Raw genomic sequence first — 24,826 nt, forward strand, 5'->3', positions numbered from 1 at the left:
TTTTTTCCGTCTACACCATCAGTGGTAATTGATATTTGAGGCCTGGTTTTCTGCCCCAGCCTTCTTTTCTAGAAATGAGCTTTTGGAGCGGAGAGAAAACAGCTGAGGCGGTGGAAATGGAATTGGGTATGTGTCGCTGCATGAGAGAGTGGGATTATCCCAGCATAATGTCAGCCTTATTAAACACTATTACACTCTATAGATCAGGAATATGGAACCTGAGGAATCTGAAAAGGATATACTCCCAGTTCATTTGTGTGTTGAAGTGTGTGTGTGTAGGAGTGTTTGCAGTTGGGATTGTATGTCCATAAATGAGAGTTTTTAATTAAACTGAAGTATTATCCAGTGACTGTGGGTGACCTCTGATACCATGTTACATGGTTTATTATTATCAGCATTAATGCCATTATTATCATTACCGACAAGACAGGATAGGCACAGGGTTTGATCTGTAATTTGCAACATACAGAAAACCGAGTACAACTACATTTTTTTGTGATCTCCTTCCAGCACAGCGAATACATGGTGAGTCTATCATGGTAACAAGCAAAACACAGAGAGACTATTCAATGTACCATAAGGCTGACCATCCTGGGCTGCATATCAGTTTTGCTTTGATTTTCTAATTTATGTATGGCAGGGATTTTACTAGGCACAAACAAGCTTTGGTGTAAAAGTTGCTTTAGTTATGATGAGTTGTTGCCTGCCAGCACTACATGCCATCACACTGCGCCAGATCAAAGTAGTTAAAGGCATGCTTCTGCTGCTTTTTTTGAGACTTTGCATGACAGACCAGCTGCTATTCCACTTGTATTGGATAGAGAGACAGTACTGGATGTTTATCAAAACACGACACATCCAAACAAGGAAGCTTGGGTTTTATTAAAGTTACAGTAAAACTGGTTTAGAGTTGCAGTCCTTCAAGAGCTATATATTTACATGAGATTGATTAGGAAAGCACGCACAGTTTAAGAAAAAACATAAACAGAACAAAAACATTAAATAACAACTTAAATTCACATATTTTATATTATCTTTCTCTCCCATGTTGGCATTGCATTAGATAAACACAAAATGTAGGTCTGACCACAAAGCCTTTTGCTGTAGTTTGCATTAACATATAGACATGGCACACAGTGATAAGAAGCACTAGAACAAATAAATAACACAGCCGTGAAACAGTGCAGACGACTGATGGGTTATCATTACACAATGGCACAAGTACTGTGCTGCCCACAGGTAACTTCTTTTTTTTTTACCACTTGCAGTATTTAGAGGAATATTTATAGTGAATTATTCTCTAATACCATTTAGATGTTGGACTTAGTATTGTTGCAGTAATTAAGACACAACTCATAACAATGTTAGGTCAGAGGATGTCCATCACGAGGGATGACTTTTAAAAGGGACGTCCACGTGGAACACTAAAAAAAGTACATTATCTGTTTTTTAACAGCTTTTTTATGGGGATTTCTGTAAATGTGAATGATTTAATTTAATTTTTAATTTAAGGTTTAAAAATATTGGAAACATCAATAAAAAATCATTTTCATTTTACATTGACACAAACTGTATACATTTATTACAATGTAGTGATATTCTTAAAAGGCAGATAACACGACAGAATTAACAACTATTAAGAAAAATTGAACATTTTGAGGTATCTTTTAAATATTCCCATAATGTTATAATAGCTGGGGTGAAATATACAAAAACCTAGTTTAATCTAATGCGATCTAATCTTTAATGTAACCCTGCTCACCCTGCTCAGACTAATAGCTGTGCATGATCCCGGAAAGCTCAGCAGAAAGACACCAGGTAGTACATCGTGTTACATACTCTAACCAGAGTATGTAACACAGCCATCAGCACTCTCAGTCTCAGAAGTCTCACCAGGGTATGGTGTTAATCATTTGAAAATTAAACTCAGCACAAGGGAGTTAGAGTTCAACAGCCATTTCATGTTTCATTGTATGAAAGTTAACTGAGCCTTAAAACATGTTCGGCTGTCAACATGAAACATTTCTAAACCAAACATAAATTGACAAAGACAAGCACACTCTGAAGCATGTAAGGTTATAAATCATATAATATTACTGGGGATAGTACACTATAACTTGTGTTCCCCATCTAAAAGAACTGTTTGAGTACAAATGAAAATGGTAGAAATATTCAGAAAATGGGTTTAAATTGATATTGATTTTTAGGCAGGTCTTTACTTCCAGGGCAAACATATGAATCCACCGACGCTGTTAAGAATAGGACAATTTGAAGGAACTCTGGTCTCCCTTATATAACTCTACTTCAAAGAAACAGGACTTTCTGGATAAATCGTGGATCAATTTTGCTAAAGGTCTTCACAAGACAGGATACATTTGCTTTTTTTAATCTGTCAGAAAACAAACCCTCACTACAAGCATGTGCCCAAAGCTGTTCAATCGCATATTTATTTCTGACTGTTTTGCATGCAGGCCCCCTATTTTCTGAGCTTGCATTCCCTCATTTACTGCAGATGGGAGGCAGTTAGAGGAAAAGTGGAATGATCCCCAAATCTGCCATGTAGCATAAAAGTCGAGACCAAGGCTGAAAGCCCTAAACATCTTTTGAGCTAAGCACACATTCACATTTTAACTTTGATATTTTTTAATATTAAAAAAATCTATTTATACCTGTTCATATCTTTGTCTTTCATAGAACACGCAATGTACTGCATGCTGTTTATCTTGAGTGCAAGGAAGGTGATACTGTGCAGCAGGGGGAGTAACACACACACACACACACACACACACACACACACACACATACTTCCTTAAAATGTTACTTAGTGAAACTGGTTCTTACTACCAGCTAAACTATCCAATCTGTGACAAAGTTAAACAATTTTGGTGACATAAGTGAGTTTTAAAGTGTGTGTTTGTAAATTTCAGCCAGTATGTGGGGAGAGTGTGCTGTCCTCAGATCATTAACAAAAGAAGCTGGTGCCCCAATTGTGCTCATTCTTCCCTAATTACTGGCAAATGCTTCCCGCTAGTCCCATGAAGGCACACTCTGTCATCCCAGATGACTGCACTTGGAGTGCTTTTTGTCCTTTGCCAAGCGAGTCCTCTGAAGTTAAAAACTCCTACTGGACTAGAAAGGCTTAGAGTGTACTGAAGCATTTCAACCATGAAGCAAAGCAAGACCATAGTTTGTTTTGTTGGTTTACTTCATTACATTTACTTTCTGAAGAAAGCAGTTCATTATACCAAAACATTAGATTACTTTTGCATTACTCTGCAACATTGCTTGAAATGTGTTGTCATATAATTACGAGTTAACAATACAAACCTCAGGCTTCAGATGCTTCTGCAGAGTTAGTCTTATGTTAGCAGGAAAATTCAGCTGTTTCAAAACTGGACACAGTTGCACTTTATCAACTTGGCCATGTCCATCCATGCAATAAAATAATAGGTTTGTATCCTAACGCCAAAAAAAACTGTAGACTGTTCCAACATTTCCCTCCTCTCAAAAACTAAAATTAGCTGATTTTAGCACAAATGCTAAAATATGTCTATCTGCCGATGACCTACAAGAGCATAATTAGGATCTTAAAGTGAATATCATAGTGATTAGTAAATGTGCTACATTACTGAGCTAACGTAATTTGGTTACACTAATATGTTACTTTGTAGCACCAACACTACTTGCAAAAGCTACCGTACATTTTGGTTAAAGTAGTGTTTGCTACTGCTTCCCCATCATTACAAACCTGTTAAGTACAGTAGTGGTTGGTCTTTTTTATGATCTCTCACACTTAAATAGTTCCTTCTAAAGAAAGACAATTCTAATAGTTATCATGTGTTATATTTAATACACATAGCATAAAAGACATGATTACCTTGTACTTGAATCCAATCCAACTGCTTCAGTCGTTTTAACTGTTGAAAGCAGAGCTTCCAACAAACGAGAATGTTGTAGAATTGTATTCAACAGTTGACTACAAAGCAAATATGTATCCTTATTTTACCACATAAATTTGTTGAATTAAGCACACATGTATTTGTATTCAAATCAGTTTCTTTTAGTTCAATTTTCAGCTTGTAAATGCACGTACAATACAACTGAAGAAATGAAATCCCCAATTTGCAGTTCACCTTGCTTGTTAAGTCACACTTCTTGTAGAGACTGAATATAAACTTCTTTGAGGTTCTTAAAGTAAAACATGCTATATGTTCATTCCAGCCTGGTGCATTAGCTAGTAATATTTATTATTTGAACCATCTTTACAATGAGCTGAAGTACAAAAGCGAGAGCAAGAAAGAAAGAGAGAGAGACTAACGCTGAATAAACTGTGCCTTTTTTTCCTTTTTTTAAATGCCGTTAGACACAACATTAAGACAGCTGTTAAAATGAAATGTCTGCATGTTAAAACACAGTTTAGTTAGTAACCAGGGCTTTTTAAGGGGGAAGTTTAGATCAAAACCTTTAACTGCACCTCAGATTTCAGCGGCTCTCATCAGTTAAATGACATATGTTGTTTTTTGGATTAACACATGCTAGACTACTTCTTCCCCACTGCCATCAGACTCTTGAACAGCTGACCTATTTTTGAACAGTAATAATAATTGTTTTGCACATCAGGTCATCCTGCATATTAAGCCAGCATATTAAGCTATAGCCCTTTTGCACTCATCTCTGTTTCACACTTCAATATTTTGTCTTCTTTTCTGTCTTCATTTATTTATTTGTACTATTTGTATTTAGCTGTTCTGTTTCTATTGTATATATTAATCGGCATCTGTGGGTGGACAGCAAAGAAAGAATTTCATTGCACAGAGAAATGTCTTTTTTTTTCTTGTGACACATGACAATAAACTCTGTGAATCTTGAATCTCAAAACCTTGTTGAACTGAGGCTCTTGGATTGATGCGCCACGTGACTTTCAGGGAGCAGTTCTAGTATAACGCCAAGTGCTTTATTGTCCCAGAGACTTAATGAGTTTTATTTAGTGTATTTTAAAGAGTTTCCAATAATCCGTTATCAAAAGTATTAGTTGCTGTCTTTCTGCATTCTCAATATAGTCCAATGACTGTTTTTTGTGTGCAGGTTTGTGCATATTAGCATTGTGTTTACCCTCTTTAAAGCCTGCTGCATAGCTAGAGAATAAGCGTACCACTGGGCTGTTCATTGGCCCTAACTCCTAACATAGTGTTACACGTTGCTGCTTATGCATGTCAGTCTAAAGTTGTACACTCAGCCAAAATAGTAACTTTTGAAAATATGTCTCACAGTCTCATAGACACATTACCATAATTGTTATGAACTGTAACTGCGGCTTTGCATAAAACCTGAAATAATTCTCTGAGTTCTCAAACATTAATTTCCACGACTAAATCCAAGTCTTCCCACGCCAGGATGCCAAAGAAAAAAATTCCTCTACCAGAGATAATTGTTAGACAGGCAATGCTTTTTCCCCACTTCTCTTTTTGTTTCGGCAATGCGAGAGTCATTTTGGAGAATGTAAATTTTGTTCATCATTACAAATGAACCCATAGCAAGACTGTCTACGCTGCATGTGGCAACATCAGTGCAGCTGTTTTAGAATTATAAAACCTTCTGCCAACACCTGCTTTCTGTTATGTCACTAACATTTAAGTATCTGGACAAAAACTTAAAAGGATGTTTTTCTTGTTATATTTTTTTTCTTAGTTTGTTAAGAAAAAAATTCTGTCAATAGCAGCTTCTCTTTAAGTGCCACATGTCCATAAAACAGCTCAAAAGCTCCATCACAGAGAGGGAAAAAGTGCAAGTGTGCATATGTTTATATTACACAGTACATGTAAAATATCCTGTGCACACACAATGGATCCTGTGAGTGAGGTTTTTAAAGGAAAGCTAAAAGCGATAGAAGGAGAGAGGGAGAGTAACCCCAAAGGCATTTAAATTGACTGATCCATTTTAATTTCGCTCCAGCTCCATTATGTTGTTGTTGATGTTACTAAAGGACTGCCATGTCATTATCTCCCTCTTTTGTTTGTGCTGTTTTTGAGAAGACATTGCTGTTGTTTATTTTCCACAAGAAGGCCTTTATGCTAATGCGACCTCTGCTAAAGAGGATTTGCTGTCGATTTAACAGCGTGTTAAAGCCACAATCAGCATCAATCATGCGGAAGGAAGGGAGCGAGGAAGTTTGGGGCTAAGTCATGCTAATCTTCATAACACCTTATAATAAATTCATTAGACCTCCACGCGTACTCACGCGACGCTCATTCTCTCTTTTTTTATGAAATTACAGGAATTAAGAGTGAAAAAAGTGGTATGAAAATGAGGGCGTTAGAGGAAGTACCTGTAAATATTTCCAAAATGCAAGACCGTTTCTTTGTTTTGTAGGCAAAAATAATCAACTTTTGTTAATCAAATATTAATGTTGTTCAGTTGACTATCAGTTAACTGAACAACTATGATCTGCTGTCTGCTGTTTTTTTCCTCTAGGTCAGCATGGTCGTACTTATTCTAATTCTTCCTGTGGATGATTTAATTGATTATGTGGCTCAAAAGTTTTATAATGCAAAACCTTCTCAATCATATGTGAATGTTAACTACAGTATTGTACATTTATAATTCTTAAGGCGCCCCTCGTTTTTTTTTATATGTTGGTAAATAGATGCACCAGTTTATTGAAACACGCAGATATAAACGGGTTTATTATATAAGGTGAAAACAATTGTACAAGTTTAAAAAGCCTGAAAGTCATTATTTGCTATGGCCACTTTTATTTTTTACTGGCTGCCTTTTGTTCCGTTCTTTGTCAAGATGATCCCACACTGCTTCAATAATGTTGAGGTCTGGGCTTTGGAGAGGCCAGTAGATGACTGATGATGTTCCATTGTGTGTTTTTCTATCCAAGTATGCTTTTACTGCATTGGCAGTGTGTTTAGGATCATTGTCATGCTGAAAAATGAAGCTGCTGCCAATCACATACTTTCCAGATGGTATTAAGTCTGATGGTACTTTTCTGCTTTCACGATTCCATCAGTTTTGATAAAACCCCACTTCTGGCTGAAATGCAGCCACAAAACCCTGACAGAACCTCTACAGTGTTTTATGGGTTTGCGTGTACACCGTCACTCTTGTGCTTCTCTCCTGATTGCCTCTGTAGTTATTGACGATCATTTGAAAAAAAATGTTTTTTACAACTGATTTCCAGTCTAGTGTCTTTCAGGTCTTGTGTTGGATGTTATTCCTATTTCTTAAGGAAATGACCTTCAGACATATTACACATAGCACAAGAAATTGGTTACTTGTTAAATTCCCTGTTATGTGTAGACAAAAGACTAAGTTAAAGTTAACTTTAGAACTATTGATTAAGATCGCGTTTAAATAATACTGGATACCTGGGAGCAGAATATAAAGAAATCAGAGTTTTGCACCGTATCATAATAAGGTTATTGAATACTTTTACTGAAAAATAAGCAGGGACACAAATACAGGTTTTGGGGTTTTTTTGTTTTTTATTTGTGTCCTCTAAATATCATAATGCTGTAAGTCTGTTGGCCAGTAATAAAAGTTTACAGCTCTTCTGGGAATAATAATAACATGTCACATAAATCTGCTAACAAACTCACATTTTATTCTTGTTAAAGAGAATTTCAGGCCTGGCAAATAGGACTTTTCATTTTACAGAGAGCAAGAATATCGCAGACCCATCAAAAAAAAAATCCCATTGTAAACCTTAAACATCTCATACTTGTTGAGCACTTGTTGTGCCCTCAGTGGTGTACACCCACTGGGAGGACAAAAAGCCCAGTAGAAGACTTACTGCTGTGATCATGCATTAGAGATATTCTAATACAAGTCACCGATGTGTCACTACAAGTCACAGCAGTGTCTCGGTTGTCCAATTAATGTTGTAAAAACAAGGCCCTAACGGTTCACCCCAAAGCCTCTTCCAGTCAGCATTTTGCCTCTAAGATACGATTTAGAGAGAAACCCTGCTCTCACTCAGCGTTAACGGATGTCTTTTGAAAGCTTTACTACTCTGTTAGTTCATTTGGCGCAACACTCTGTGCTGTCTGTGCTGCTATAAACATTGCTATAAAGGGATCAGTGAGGCTGACCTCTGTAAAGTTCATAAAAAGATCAGTGTCACTGATAACATCACAGATATATAAGGAATAGGAAGCCCAGAATGAGTCCATCCAGCACCGTCTGGCTGTTACTCCCTTGCCTTTTTGTGTTTGCTTCAACTCATTGTGGGGTTGATAATTAGCTTTTCTCCATCTCTAAGTGTTTCTTTATCTATCTTAGAAATGCACTTCAGCAATGCATTTTACTCAGCTGGATGTTGATAAAGGGTACATTATGACTTAATAAGAGTTTAGCAGCACGGTGGTTTAAGCTTCCTCCCACAGTCCAAAAACATGCAATTAGTGGGCTTCGATTAATTGGTGATTCTAAATTGCCCACAGTTGTGAATCTGAATGACTGCCTGTTTCTCAGTGTACCTGCATCTTGCCTTTTGGTAGCTTGGATGCATTAGAAGCACTTGCAGTGAAGTGTGGGGTAAAGAGTTTTATAAAAGTGAGAACCTTGTATGAAATAAGTCTTGCTGATTCAAATCGTTGATATAGTTTCTAATATCTGCCAGTATATTTGTATCTACCTGTGTGCTGTCAGAGAAAGGGATAACTAGGTGCAATTATTCCTGCTAACTGTATTGCTTTTTTTCTGTCTTGTTGCCTTTATTACCTGATATTTAAAAAGGAAACTATCTCTATATTTTGTAATGAATTAAAGCCCATATATGTGCAAAATGTGACATTCACTCGTTATAGAGAATACATGAAAGAATACTGAATGATGCTTTTTGTGTGGGTGGGTGGAGAATGACTGACAACCGGCCTTTGCCTCATTGCAACAAAAAAAAAGAAGAAGCAGTGACAGCAGCTGGCCTAAAAACGAGAATTGGCTGAAATGGCATTTTGCAAACAGGTCATCATAATTTGAGCACTATGTTGAAATGTCACATAATAGATAGAAATATAAACTCAGATCACGTGTACTTGACAAATGCATACTATATCCTGACACATATTTTTAGTACCTGGTCTGAGTGTTGCAGCTGCCAACCTATTGATGACAATAATAACTAATGATCATGATTATTGAAGAAAGGACTTTCAAATTTTATGTATGCAAAATACCTTTAGATTAAGAGGCTTTCTTTGTTCCTTTATTAAGGCCTTAGTCATCAGACAGTCCACACAGACGCCTAATGTCTGCCATGGAGACTTTACATTAAAACACATCAACACCCCAGTCATCAGATTTCAGAGAAGTTTAACGTATTATTACTGCGCCATGGTGTCTCCAGCTGTCTGTGTCCGAAACAGAGTATAATCAAGTGCTGTTTTCTCAGCACTTAAACGAAGGTGTGTTTGAGAGGCCTGCTAGTCCTCAACTACAAATCATGACACTCTCTGCTTCAGCTAATGAAGAGAGTGAGTAAGTCTGATGAATAAGAGAGACAGACTGAAACTGAGAAGAGGGCTTTTCATATTATAGTGTTTGAGAGTGTTGTTCTTGATTACTTGTGAAACAATTAGACGTGGGTTTCAGAGTGCCACTGCTGCTGCTTTTTTAGGAGGTGTGACTTTTCGTCATCTGCAGTGTTAGTAGGCAATACATATTGTGTTAAAACTAGAAGTACTGTGAGAACACAAGCTGGAGTATGCTCACCCACAGACATGAAGTCTTGTATCATGGTACTGTATCATCTCTATATAACTCAGTATTACTGGCAGGCATTTTTGTTTTGTTTGGAAGTGAGCATGACTATCATATTGCATGACTGTAATTTTCTCCCGATGGAGTGGAATATGATTTGGTATGAAGAAGGAAAATGGGAAGCAGGCACTACTGTTCCACTAGTGTAGATATGTGTGGACAAAATGCATACTCTGTCAGCGCAGAGAATAAGCAATACGGCTTTTTTTAAATATTATTATTATTGTTCCATAGTTTTGGCAGAAGAAACACTGAGGGGAGTAATCTTTTTTTATGGGATGAAACTGAAAATAGAGCTCTCCTTCCATTTTTTTTGCCCTCATATGCAATAAGTTATGAGCTGCATCTCACTTAACGCCATCATCTCTGCAATGATCTTTCATCCTTTGCATCGCCTCCTCACCACACTGCCTTTGATTTCAAGAGCTGAACTATTCTGCAACATTTGTTGATGTGGTTCTGCAAGTAAATGCTGCAGAATTGTGCTCCTCTTGGAATTGTTCTTCTTCGCTGATCATCGGGAGAGGAACCCACCACCATCGGCTGTACACTGCAAAGACTCACTGAGTTCCTCTAAACCTGACTTTAGTGTTGCAGCACTCAAATTGTCCTAAGATCTTCAACTAAATATTACCACATGCAGACTTTAAGTATAAATATTATTTTCACCTAAAATAAAATGAAATTTGATGAATTCAGCATAACTGAGTGAACGCTACATATAGCCTGCTAAAACAATATTGCATAGCCTATTTCTATTAACAAATAGATAAAATGTACATGAAAACTTGCATAAATAGCATTTTTCTTTAGTGTGGCAGTTGGGTGTAGTTAGATGCCGGCCTTCATATGAGCTAGGCAAAGGCAGACTCTTTCCATTTAACTATAGCCCACTTTTACACGTATACAATAAATTTTAACTACAATTATTGATAATAATTAAATAAGTACAGCAAATTTTGAGATCCTTGTTATTACAAAGTCACTCCATGTCCAAAAACTTACTTGATTACTTTTTATTTGTTGCTTTTATTCATTTAAGAAACACATGAGGAATTAGATCCGCTGAGTACAGGTTTCACTACAAGGTTCGACTACAGAAATCATAATTTAATGAATGACTTTAATGATTTGGCATAAGAGTTGTTTCCTTTCCAAATAATCGAAATGTCCAAATGACTGAATGTGTAACAGCTCCAAAAGTAAGGTCTTCTTTTTTTACAGAATTCAGATCTTACTGCTCATTGAACAACTACTGCATTGTTTCCTTTTTTAAATGAAATGAAGACAAGTGACTATGCAGGCAGTGTTCCATTTGTCCAGACAGCTATAGGGTTCATATTGATGTTTAATTAAAGGAGAACGGTTGTGGACACAAGTATTAAACAAGTAGCAGTGTACAAATCTATACTCTGAATTTCAAGGTCTGATGAAATACATGGTTTTATTTACTTTTCATTTATTTGTTTGTAATTCACTGCCATTTTTTTCTAAAAATCATTTCTTTTCTGAAACTCTTTCTACAACATCTTAAGCTATGAAATGTGCTATAAGGACAAGAAACGTTTGTGCCTATAGCAGGTGAATTATGTGAAAGGTATGTTTAGGATCACACAATAAAAACACTTGGGTAAGAGTAAATGGTCCAAAGCTTGGCCTTGGGACGGCCCTATATGTTTTACGTGCCCATGCTCACTGATGTAATTCAGGAGTACTGTACAGGGCTGTTCTCATGTTAAATAAGCCATCTATCAGAACGTGTCTTGTTCAAGAGTATTTTAGGTATCTCAATAAACAATAAATACATTTCCAACTACTTTAAAAAATACAAACTACTTAGAAAATGTGTTTTCTAACTAATGAAAGAAGCATGCTGAGCAGACATCCCAGCAATAAAGAGAGACAGCCAGGCAGATGCAGACAGACAGGCCTCCTCTTCAAATATGATCTGCCTGCCAGTTGCTCTGGTGTTGCTGAGGTCCAGTGAACTTACCGAACAATCTACTGCCTCTGTGTCTCAGGGCCCAGATTTGGAGCTCTGAGCCTTGGGCATGAAGATGTTGTGGATGGCTTCCAGATCTCATTAACCTTGGGCTGAAGGTCTAGAATTAGTTTGGAGACCCAAAGGGCAGTCGGTCAGCAGCATCCTATTCTTGCTTATGAAGTGTACTGTTTGGTCAAATGGAAGAAAATCTTAACACGTTTGTTTTTTTTCTTCTGAAGTATTTTGGGTGAAGATTTCCTGCTTAAGCATCAGCTTAATAAGACATTAAAAGTAAAACATAATTCATAGATATAAGGCATGACACGTATAATTACATATTTTACAAGATTGGGAAATCCACTCCACTGGGTCTGAAAGATGGACATGTACTGAGATGGGTAGGACATGGACTTACATTTTTATGACAGAAAACAAAGTCAGCTCAACAAGCATGTGTGTTAAGGTAGGAAAATAGTAAACTTGTGTAATGTCTGCTAAGTTTCTCGTTTGCTAGATCTGAATGTGCTTTCTCTGAGATTTCAAATATATAGTTTATGTATTTAACATGGGCTTATATCACAGTATTTGCAATACACAACATTCAGATCCATACATACACAAGTATTGGACACTGTTTTAGCAAATATCAATAACTTATATGAAACCCCTATTTTACCGCAATGTAATGAGCAGATGTAAATTTTCATTATGTTCTCTCCTGAGACACTTTATACAGGAGGTCGGGTTATTACGATTATAGGAGACGCATTGATAGTCTAAACGTAACTTTATTCTTTAGAAATGAGTTTTGAAAATCTATGATAATTTATTTTGTACTGATTTTTAACTGTACTTTTAATATTTGAAATGATAGCGACACCAATATTGCTATAAATCACCTGTATCATTATCAAAACATATAATTGCATTCTTACTGTGTAATATGCGCCTGTTATTCACAGATGTGCATGTGCATTTGTTAGTACAGTTAGTTGTGCTTCCCAGAAAGTAATACCCAGACTTTTATTCTTTTTTTCAGTGTGAAATAGTGGAATTTATACAACCTATGAAACATTTGTAAAAGGGATTCATTGTAGTAACGCACACAGAAACATTACACTCATGCACACTCAGTCTTGCTCGGCTGTCTACTTCCCCTGCTGCTATTTTGTCTTAGTTCTCCTACCTAGTTACCAGAAATTCAGCAGTCTAAAGTACTGACTATGTCAAAAGCCTTTTTTTTTTTAAATCTGTGTGTTGCATGTCATGAGGGCAGTATGAGAGGTTTACTGTTTACTGCACTGGTGCTATCACATATACACTTTCATGCTTTTATATAAGTGGAAATGGGCGTCCTTGACGGATGGATCAGCAGTGGCACTGGACATAATGCAGCTTTTCTTTCTCCGGCCAAAATGTTCACATGTTTTTCACATTTGACCAGCTGTCCAGTTGACTTCGACATGCTGCTCCTGCCACTTCAGCTGTTGCATGTGTTTATGTGTGTTCATCCCAACACATGAATGCTTACGTCCTGGCCACCGGGCATGTCCATCCTCGAGCGACACATGGTCAACCCCTGTACAGTGCCACTGTGGCCTTGGCAAAGAGCCTGGCTGCTCATACTGCAGCAGGAAACTGCGGGGTTCGAAAAGGAACATCCCCTCAGTTCAGCGAAGGTCATAGAGAGGCGTCATTAGGTTGACAGAGTCTAAAGCGGGGTCTTGCAGGGTGGGGGAGTTGACTGACGGTTTTTGACTCAAGGACATGTCAGTATCAGAGGTTAATGATAAAGGCAGCCTTGGTATGCCATAGGGGATGCCACTTATCATATTCATACAGATAGCTTCTGTGTGTTTATTTGCTGCATACGTGTGTGTGTGTGTGTGTGTGTGTGTGTGTGTGTGTGTGTGTGTGTGTGTGTGTGTGTGTGTGTGTGTGTGTGTGAGTCAACATTAAATAGAGTTTTGAAGACGAATAACAGTTTGAATAGCTCGACTAAAACAGCTTCAAACTAAATGTAAACCTTTTGTTCTTATTCTCTAAGAGGAATGATGATGAATAAAAAAAGAAAATGTTTCAAATGTAAGGAAGGATAAATTCGATTTAAAAAAATACTCCTTCATTGAACAAAAATGAGACTACGCTAAAAACATTACTATTAGCCCTGGCAGTGTGCGCTGTGTTCCCTGTGTGCGTGTTAACCTCTTTGTCCCTGTCCTAATTGTCCCCATTTGATCGGCACAGTTGTGGTTTCAGGCATTTCCTTGCCCTCCCTACAGCTCCATTTATCACAAGCAGCAATGGAGAGACACAGAGGCTCTCAGTGCTTCAAGGTGAATCCTTTCAAATGGCTCACGTTATGTTACCTTGTTAAATCAATGTGAAAACTAGCAGCAAAGGAAGTCTCTCCAGACAAGAGTTTGTGTGTTTCTTTGACATGGAAGTGCTTTGAAGATTGGAAATACTACTATTAAAAGAAAGCTTTAGTGAATCCCTTAGGGCTAAGACTCTCATAAGCCTTTCTATTTCAGCTAGTTGCCTGTGATTTTAAATATTAAAGAAGGGAAGTAACTGTATTGTTTAATTTTTACTACTACATTTATTTAGACTTAAGGTCTTTGCTATCAATCTAACCTGTGCTGGTGGTTTCAAATCCTTCAATTTATTTTAGAAAATGTTTTTTGAAAATGAAAGATTCCGTTTTCTCACTCCTGTAGCATGAAAATGAGAATTTTCTTGAGCTTCTGGAATAAGTCCAGCAGTTGGTGCTGGATTATAACTAGAGCAGACTCGTTTTACAACAACAACTGTATAGTTGGTATAGCAAATCGCTGCTTTAAGCCATGTCTGCACAGCACATGTCTGATCTAACAGATATGTTCCTTTTTTTATTAATCCATACATACATACCAAACTACTCCGCCCCTAAATGCAAGCCGTATTTTATTTATATCCTTCAAGTCTTTCCCTGAATTTTACAAGCATATCTACAAAATTTCAGCAAGTAGCTTAATTAACTCTAAGTGCTTCCAGAATAGCTTAATATAATGCAAAACAATGTAATTTTATTTTGAAAAGACCTCTGTTCGTTTCACTCCGTTGAGTTTTCCTGACAGACTTTGGTTCATTTCCCACCCCTGTGATTACGTGCTCCGCTCCGATTATTCTCACCTGAGTTCAATCATCCAATCAATCATCACTGTGAGTATGTACACCCCCCCTGCTTCTCTTTGTTCCTTAACAGATTGGCTTTTTACTCACAGCAGTTAAGCTTTCAAGTCATTCCTGTACCTCTTGTTTGGATGTTTTTTCATTAGTTTCCTCATGTGTCACTTCTTGCCTGTTTTTTGTATTTTTTACCTCCCTCATACCTGGAATGTTTGGCACACTCACTGACCTCCTGTGAATGACTCCTTGGCTCACAATAAAGCTTAGCTTTGGGAGGAAAGTTTGTTTGTTTTTTTTGTTTTTTTACATATCTCTAGTGTGCAGTTCTGTGTTGCATTTTAAAAAGTTTTTACTTGTTGGTGTAAATAAATGGCTTATAAAATATTAACACACATTTCATCTGCTCAGTTGCTGTTTATGATATTCTAAATATGTCTTTTTCACTGCATCAGACATTTTGAACTGTCATGGTAGGAAAAAACACTAATTTCACTGCCGACTTAGTTATGGCTCTTTTCTATTGAAAGTTCTGAGTAAGCCCTGACAATGTCAAAGTGAGTCAGCATTAACAATAAGTCAAAAGGAAACAGCCAAATGGAATTCAGGTATTCAGTAATCACACTATTTAAACCCTGTAACAGTGGCATGTCAAAATGCCTTCTGTCAAAAAGACCTATTGGACATGATTTCTTATAATCGTCATAATTTTTTGAAAATTGTTCAAGGCAACGTTAAATGGAGTAAAAGATTTATCAGTAGATATGCTGCTTTGTAGTTTGTACTGCTTAGTCTGCTGTGATATAAGGAACAGTATTTATTTGGAAATGGAAAAAAAATCCTTATGTCTTTCAGAAAAGCCTTAGAAAGTCAGATGAGTTAGAATAAAGACCAACAAAGCCCATATAGGGAGAAGGCTGTGATGGATGTGACTCAGGCGCTGGACTTTGACCTAGTGGACTGAGCTTCTTGAGCCACGTGAAACCAGAAGACAGAGCTGACCTGTCAATAGATGTAGTTTGTTCATTTTCACTTGTGTGTGTGTACATTTATTCATGTTTTAACAGATGCACTTACGTTTAAGAAGAGATTGTGGTTTGAAATAAAATAGGACAATTTTGCAAGACCCTAATTCACCAAAGACACCAGATGTTAAAACTGCAGAGATAAACTGCTCCCTTGTGTTCTGTCTTCACAAATTAAGCCAGTGCTTAACAAAACATATTAACAGTTGTTGTATTCTGTTGTTTCCATGTGTTTTTGGCGGCTAAATATTCAGAAAAGTTTTTGCGCAGCTATCACACATTTATTGGTTTTAGTACAACTGTGGTTCCTTTCTAACTTGAAGACATTTCTGTGTTTTGATTGAAGCCATTGGAAATTCAAAACTAGTTGTGTGACAGGTGATACAACTGACTATTTTCTTTTTTTTTTTCTTTTTTTCTTTCTATTTTCTTTCTTTCTTTTGTTTCATCACCTTTCCCTAAGCTTGAACTATTTATTGGGAATTAAATGCGGGCAATAAAACTAACGTTGGTATTATGTTTTGATAATCAATACCCTCGGTTTTAATCCATTTTTGTTATTCCGAAAAGGAAACAAAAACGTGGGAATTTTTGTGTTACAAGTGTTGTCAGAGTTAGAGATGATTTCAATGTTTCTTTCTATCTTTGTTTTTGTGGAAAATAAAAAATCATACTTTTTAATACTTTGAGTAAATAATCCTAAACCCAAAGCAGATGGTCTCCCTGTTTCACTGTTTAAATAGAAAACATGAGTTTCATGAATCTATTTAAAGTCTGAATTTCTGATGGATTGCAGCATAAACTGTCTCCCTTCAGGGCCTCTTTCTTTGCATAATATTATCGAGCTATGTGATGTTTGCATGAAATATTTCTACCTGTACGTCTATATGAAGGTCTGGCTGTGCACTTACAGACTGCCACATTGTGTGTCTGTCATCCTCAGCATGTCGTCCAGGCTTCTACAAGGCATATGCTGGAAACATTAAATGTTCAAAGTGCCCTCCGCATAGTTTCAGCTATGGAGAAGCATCTGCTATCTGCCGCTGTGAGAAAGGCTTCTTCAGGGCTGAGAAAGATCCTCCAACTATGGCTTGTACACGTGAGTACACCAGAAAAAAAAAAGGGTTTTAAGCACGATCGTCACACCGTGTGCTTTGCCAATCAGATTAACACCTTCCGTCTTTAACTTCACAGGCAGATGGCACAAATGTTTATGAGTTAGAAATGAAAATATAAAATGCATTCCAGTGAATTTATTAACAGAACAATGATAACGTTAAAGACTTGAGCTCACTTTACTGCACAACACATTTTAGTCATTCATCTAGAAAGGTGGATGTGATGAAAATCAATCCACTATCTAAAAGATGTGACCAGAGAAATTTGGATGTGTGCAGGTGCACAAACTACATCATGTGACTGAAGGGCAGCCTGGTTTATAGACAATCTGATAATGGCAGGGTAATGTTACAATGACTAGTATATACATAATGCTACAGCAGTGTTTGACGTTCATACAGTATACTTAATTTGAAAAACTGGTAAAAAGAGTAATTTCCTCCCATTGCTAGGAGGTTGCCAGGCACGCGTGGTTCAGCTTTTTTGGGCATAAATTAGTTGTTATTGTTATAAAATTAAAATGATTGGTTGCTTTCATATTGTGTGGTAGGGGCATAAACTCTCGGTAGAAAGGTACAGGTAATTTGAGCTTGTTGTTAGGTGATTACCAGGCAGTATGATGGCATCATAATATATTATGCATAATCCAAGTTTTATATAATTAATCCTTTCTGAATATAAATGAGATATTAATTTTGTGAAATAAAAATAACATAATGATTTATGTTATGCTGTAAGTTCATAAAGGTTCATTTTAGTCCATTGTCAGGTGGGTGCTAGGAAACATGCTGACATCATAATTTCTGTTACAGATAAGAACCTTTGGCTGTACCTGTGTGCCATGTTTAGTTGCTCAAGTTCTGATGGTGTAGTGGGAGTTCTTGGATAAAGAAATAAACACACAGACAGAGCTTTTGTATGGTAAATTTAAAAAAAAAAAAAAAGAAGAAGAAAGAGGTATTTTAAGGTATTGTGTTTGATTTGGCATTGATGCCCTTTCTGATACAACCCTCCCAGACTTGTGGCTAACACTACTGGGTTTGTAGCTTGTCCAGAATCAAACCCAGGATCTTTTGCATGTTGCTGGAATTGTGTTAACACTATAGCATGGATTCATTTCATATAGTATAATAAGATGACTAAAAAATTAAACTTTTCACAATTGTGAGCTGCTGAAAACATGCTGAAGATGTGCAAAAGCAAGCTGGCTAAAGGCATTACCTCCTACCTTGGACATGAGTCATTAGACATAATAGCCGCATGTATAACTGCAGTGATGTTAGTCAACCTTTTTGATGTGATCAGACTTATGGGAGAACTGACAGCTGTAATCACCATCATCATAAATAGAGAGAGAGAAATAGTCATGTTATCATTTTGTCTGATTAAACTTGAATCAATTCATTGTACATTCACATTAAATATTTCTATACTTGTCTATGCCAGACAGTCTGGTAAGTTATTACTTTGTCTATAGAGCTGGTGGATTACTCCAGTGTTCTCAGAGAATTTGCTGTGGCCGTAAATCCAGTCTCGTCTTTAGGACTTATCTGGTGTGAAACGGAACATTAGAGAGTCTCTGGATGAATTACATGGCTTTTGTTCAGCTGCCTCGTCTTCATTGATGATTCACTGACTGTCATTACGACTTCATATTTGCATTAAATTACAGTTTAACCGGACTAATTCTCCTTTAATTAAAAAGCCATTTAGCTGTCACTGAGATAGACGGGGGCCATGTCTGAGAGCTCTCCAGGGTGGAAGAGTGTATTTGTCTTTTACAGAAAGACAAAGCCAAGTCATTGTGGAGATGCTGTTAGTTTAGATTGTCCTGCAGGATGCAATATTTGCAGGGGAAATCCTCAAAAAGGCTTCAGCTCTTCCTTTGATGTTTTTTTGTCAAATTTTAGGCCCAGATGATTCAATATATACATTTAAACCTGAAAGCATTTCAGTCTGGGGTCTTTTATTTGTCTGACAACTACTTGAAAACTTATCTTACCTGCAGTTACCGACACTTTCCAAGTCCTAAAAGCATGAGCTAATCAAACAAGTGATGAGCTCTAGCTTCTTAAACTCCAAGATCTGAACAAATGACTCCGGTGGCATATTTGTATTTACAGCATTTATTGACTACATTGACAAGGTAAGTTTGATTTGCTCGAAAACAAAAAAGCATATTGTTAAATCTTTACTACTACACTTACTAAAGACAACTAGACACCTTCCTCAGTATACAACGTTGTAATTTAGTGCCTTGTTCAATGGTTTGTCAACTGTTGTTAATTTGTTTTTAACAGTATTTCCACTCCAAGTACAAACACAGCGTAAAAGGGCCTTGTGTGGGAGTGACAAACTTGCAACCTAAGAGGAGTAGGCTGGTGTACCACATCTACTTTTACAATCTGTGAGCTGTGTTTACTCACATAATGCATTTTAATCAGGGGCGTGTAGGCCAAAACATAAACTGTTTGCTTGACGTTGAAGACAATAGAGATTAAAGACCGAGGGCCTTAGAGGAAGACAACGTTAGAGAGGAAGAAAGAGAAGATAGAACAGGAGGGGAAGATAAAGGAGAGGGAAAAGTGTAAAGGCTGGATGGAGTAGACAGTGAAGAGAGAAAGGAAGGAGGTGGTGATACCAATCTCCCCTTAGAATAGGAGTTGATTGATGGCAGTGGGGTTGCTCTGCAGGAGGGGAGGTGGGTGGATTCTCCTCGATGCAGAGAATAGAGAAGGTGAGATAATGGCCGATAGAGGCAGAGAGAGATAAAGGGAGAGAATGGACACACGCTGACAGAAGTGGAGGAGCAGTAGGAGGAGCTTTCCTGTCTGCTGAGATTTTAGCAACGGTGGGGAGAGAGGGATGGTGGAAGAGAGGGAAACATCCCATTGTCCTGGCAGACAGTGAGCTTGGCAGGACAGGAGTGTTCAAATCCCCCAGGCCTTTTAACTCCACCCTGTTGACAGCTGGCTGCCTGCTATTGCACAATGCTTACCCTGACACACAAACACGCGCATCCAGGGAGCACAAGACCTTAGCAAAGTGAAATGTGAGGGAGGTAGTTAGGCTGTTTACTGCACAGGTCAGGATTGCATTATAAGAGTCAGTACAGCAGGACTTTAAGATATGTGTGTGAAACATTTATGAAATAGAAAAACATTTAGTGTTAAGGTTTTAGACGAAACACTAGTTGACGCAAATGCAAAATACTCAGTTTAATACTCAGGTTTGTTTTATCTGCAGAGGTGGATCCTAGATCAGTAGAGTGGATTGACTACAGGAGGCTGACGCTGGAGGAGACGGTGGATAGTGGCAGGCAGGGTGTGTAGCTGGAGGTGGTTGGTAGCTGATGCTGGAGTTTCAGATGGAGAGTGGCGGGCAGAGTCAAAGCCGAGGATAGATTGTAAAAGATCGGGGTTAACTGGTTGCTGGTTGGCACAAACTGGAGGTTGGGAGAACAAAGACAACGTGTAATTAGTTAACTAGAGTTTCAACAAGGAGCCTGAATGCCATCTACTGCAGTAATTTATTTGACAGTCTGGCAAGGGGTGGATGACAAATATATATATACTGTAGGTGGTTGATTGAATAATGACACACGTGTATCATCTGTCTCGGTGGAGAGTCACGCCTCCAGGGATTCACAGGGAGACAAGACATACACAAACAGAGGGACAGAAAAAAAGGAAAGGGAGTGAGGGAAACACAAGGCAATAGAAAGCCAGTACTAAAAGCATGAGAGGACTATGACATTCAGAGCATTCTTTCACCTGCTTTTGACCTCAGATGGCAGTTTTGGGTGATGTTTCTTATACAGGTATAGGAAGACATTCTAACTCTGGTGTGCACAACTTACATTTGGTTCTTACTATCGAAATAGTACAATGCACAGCTTGGCTACTTGGAAGGACTGCATGATTGAATTAACTATTTCCAAATTCAGACACATAATAAGATTTAGGTGATTGCACCTGCAGCATCATTGTTAAACATAGCACCATATCAGGACTGGTGATAGAATGCAGTCTCTAGTGTCTAGACTGCAGCTGATGGAAACTCTGTTTGCCTGTATAACTTGGTTGGGTGGTGTGAAATTGTGTGACTATGGGTCTGAAACACAAAATGAAAGAATTGCAGATATATTAGCAACAGTTTGTCTAAAAGATATAATTAAAAGAAAGCACGCTCAAAAATTATTTGGCAGAAACAGTGATATTAGAATTGTGTATGTATGGACATAAACTAACTGCTGGGCACGTAAGCCCTTTATTTAATAAACCTGATTATTCTGCTATAGACTAACAATGAATTTTGTTATTTAATTTAATCTTGATATAGTAAACTGTGAGATTTTATAATTAAACACAGCAAACATCAGCTAAACATATCTTGGTTGTGCTTTCTACTAATAATAATATGGAAAAATGTGGTAACAGTCATGTACTAATGGTGGAAACATGTCATTAATATGGAAATAGCAAGTTATTACCAGCTTAATATCAAAGTAATAACAAAGTATTATCTTACATATATATGATATAGGTATAATAATGAGGAACAAAAAACATATGCCTATGAGGCAGTACCAATTCATAATATTATAATATAGTATTAGAAGTCAAACAAACTGGATCAAAGTTGTATTTTACAACAGAATCAATGTAAATATGTAATATTTTATATAAAGTTTATATAAAGTGTGTGTGTGTGTGTGTGTGTGTGTGTGTGTGTGTGTGTGTGTGTGTGTGTGTGTATATATATATATATTGTTATAAACACCTAGTAATATGATAGTAATATTTATGTATTTACATTTTTATATACTGACTTGTGGTAGTATCCACTTGACAATAAGGTAATCTTAGCTGATGCTTTAATGCTATAATATAATGCTATAATTAATCCAACCCTATGCCTTCAGCATTCCTCTCTGTTAAACGGTAACAATATAAATCCTATTTTGATGCTGTGGATTATTAACTGTAAAAACCTGAAGAACTTTATTGTAGTCTAAGAAGTTTGGAAAGAAATTGACTAGACTTCTTTAAGTTGTCTTCTTTAAGAAGTCCAGTCACGTTTCTTTCCATGACCTGGATGAGTAGGAACCTACACAGATAACTTTCTTTGTAATAACCAGGAATCAGGCCTGCAAGGTGCAAAATCCCCTCTAACTCTAATTCCAAACTTTAAGTTATGTGAGGATCACCAGGAAACAACTGTGGTTAAATTCCTGCTTGTTTCCACATTATTATGCTACTCTTACAACACTATTACTGAGCTGTAACAGAAAGTGCTACCCATGTTTCATTTGAAATATAATTTTAAATTCTTTTATCAGTTTATCAGTTTTTGCTCTTTTGTAGGCCCTCCATCCCGTCCACGAAATCTGATGTTTAACCTGAACGACACCTGCCTGCTGCTGGAGTGGTCGCCCCCTAGCGACACAGGAGGTCGCAGGGACCTAACCTACAACGTCCAGTGTAAACGTTGCGGCCCAGAGCCCGACCACTGCCAGCTGTGTGAAGACGAGCTTCGCTTCTTGCCAGGACCGTTAGGCCTGACCAACGCCACTGTCACTGTCGTGGATTTTTCCGCACACGCCAACTACACCTTTGAGATCGAGTCGCTTAATGGTGTGTCAGACATGAGCTCGTTCCCTCGACAGGTGGCCATCATCACCGTCAGCACTGATCAGGGTGGTGAGTACTATTATTTTCATTGAGTGTGTTACTTAAGCACAAGTCCTATAAAATGTAGGATTCTGCTTTGCTGGTTAAAAAATACATAAAGATAACTAAGATAAATTTAATCTTTCCTAATATACCTAATCATATCAGCAGAAAAAGTTTATGATAACATGAAAACTTCTTGGTATTTTCACACTACCTTACACCTCAAGTTGTTCCCAAATACATTGTGCAGGACTCTGTGTATGCGTAAGATTATAAATGAAATCTGCAGTGATAATCTAATTAGCAACAAATTAATCACCTCCTCTGTGTGGCTTTATGTGGTTAGAAATGTATTGGTTCTCCCCAGTATCATGCTACATGTGTTAACTCAATAACTCAAAGATTAACCTGATTTTTGTGAAAATTTTCAGTAGTTAAACTATGAGTAAGTGAAAAACTCATTAGTTTTTGGCAGAAGTATAATCGCCGTAAGACAAGAATATTTCATGTTTGTTTTCATAACTTTTGACGCCCAGAGGATTTGTTCATTTAAAAGGTATTTATGGAACTGTGAGGAGATCATCCCCTGTTTTTAAAGGTACTCCGTGACCTCTACCAGCATTATAGCGCAATACTTGTATGACTGGTTTGCTGTTGATAAATCCACATGACTCTGTGCTAGTGGCTGCCAATGGCTTCTTGCCATCTTATCCTACTTAACGGTAGAAGTAATGTACCAAACATGTACCGATATGCCAGCAAAGGCAGGAAAGAACAAAATTAGCTCTGGAAATGTGTTTACGTTGTAATATAAACAGCTTTTTGTTTGTCTACTCGTCATGGCTCTTTTTTTTTTCAACCCTAATGCAAATGTCACCGACAGTGTTTTTTCCAGGAAAGGATTTTCATTAGTTTAAGGTTATTCCTATTATAATTTGCAAATCTTCAATACTGAATACTGTATGTGATTGAACGTGAGTCGTATTTCAGAGAAACCTCCGCTCACAGTTTGATGGCATTTCATTAATAGAAGGTAAAATAATTTAACATGGGGCAAAATCATTGGTTACGACTGTTCCTCACAGAGTTTCTCACTCCATCTTTGAGCTTTGAGATTTTGCCACAGAACAAAATCTGAAAAATTATATATTCCAATATGCCAATCAGAATGATTATGTACTGTGGAGCTGTGATCAAGAAGGTTTGTTCTGAGTACACAGCTTTAGAACAGTCATTAGTTTATTGTGTTACTGGGGCCTTGTTAGAGATTTGTGAGAATGGCCTTGTGAAAGTTAATATTCAATACTTTGATCATTTGTTGCTTTTTGATGCAGTTAGTAAGGTGAGACAGGCCTGGCGTTATGACAGTAAGGTAATTGTCCTTCTAATATTTATAGGTTTGCACCCTCAAACACTGCTGTAAATGATGGCAGAGGTCCAAGTTGTTATTGTATTTACCTGTTTTCCCCAAATAAAGGGGCTGAAAGGCCCATTATATCTTTGGGACATCCTCTGGTGTATAGCATGCTTATGCTTTTAATTTTTGATTTGCAAACACTGTGTTTTCTGTTTTCTGCCTCCTCCCTTGACTATTTTCCTCACCCTGTTTTGTCTTGATGGTTGTTTCCTTCTCTCCCTCCGGTTTCCTATATTCAAGCATGCTTGTTTTTTGCTTCTTTGTTCTCTCCTCTTTCTTTCTCTCCTTCCCTCCTTTCTGCCGCTGCTAAGGGAGGCTGGGAGAAATACATTTTCTCATAGAGCCAAAACACATTAAATGCATTATTCTGTGTCACTGGGGACAACTCTATCCTTTACCGGCACCTCAATGTTACACGCAGCCTTTTTATTTCATTAAGATGCCCAGTTTAGCATATAGTTGTGGCAGGTCCCTGGGCTGTGCACAAGACCTATTTCAACACTAACGTACACAGCTGCAGCTATTTAAAATGCTCAAGGGAAAAGGTAGATTTATGGCCCTCGGCCACTGATAAGCAGAGTGATGATGTATTTTACCACTATCTCCTTGACAGAAACTAGAGTTTGGTCAGAGAGTCAATAGTCTGTGTCATTTATTTTAATGGTAAACATGG

General features: G+C 37.4%; 1 protein-coding gene across 1 annotated transcript in view; it reads left to right on the top strand.

The window, feature by feature from the left end:
- Nucleotides 1-24,826, top strand: part of LOC146691044 (ephrin type-A receptor 6-like) — a 178,178-nt gene that overhangs the window by 69,805 nt on the left and 83,547 nt on the right. The window contains exons 4-5 of the mRNA XM_085434336.1: nucleotides 16,886-17,041; nucleotides 22,428-22,763. Coding sequence (XP_085290462.1) covers nucleotides 16,886-17,041; nucleotides 22,428-22,763 — 492 coding nt within the window. The remainder of the gene's footprint in view (nucleotides 1-16,885; nucleotides 17,042-22,427; nucleotides 22,764-24,826) is intronic.

The sequence above is a fragment of the Copadichromis virginalis genome, linkage group LG16, assembly GCF_057382275.1.
Source record: "Copadichromis virginalis isolate Kocher_CV1m ecotype Utaka linkage group LG16, C_Virginalis_male_GT1.1, whole genome shotgun sequence".
NCBI classification, from domain to species: domain Eukaryota; kingdom Metazoa; phylum Chordata; class Actinopteri; order Cichliformes; family Cichlidae; genus Copadichromis; species Copadichromis virginalis.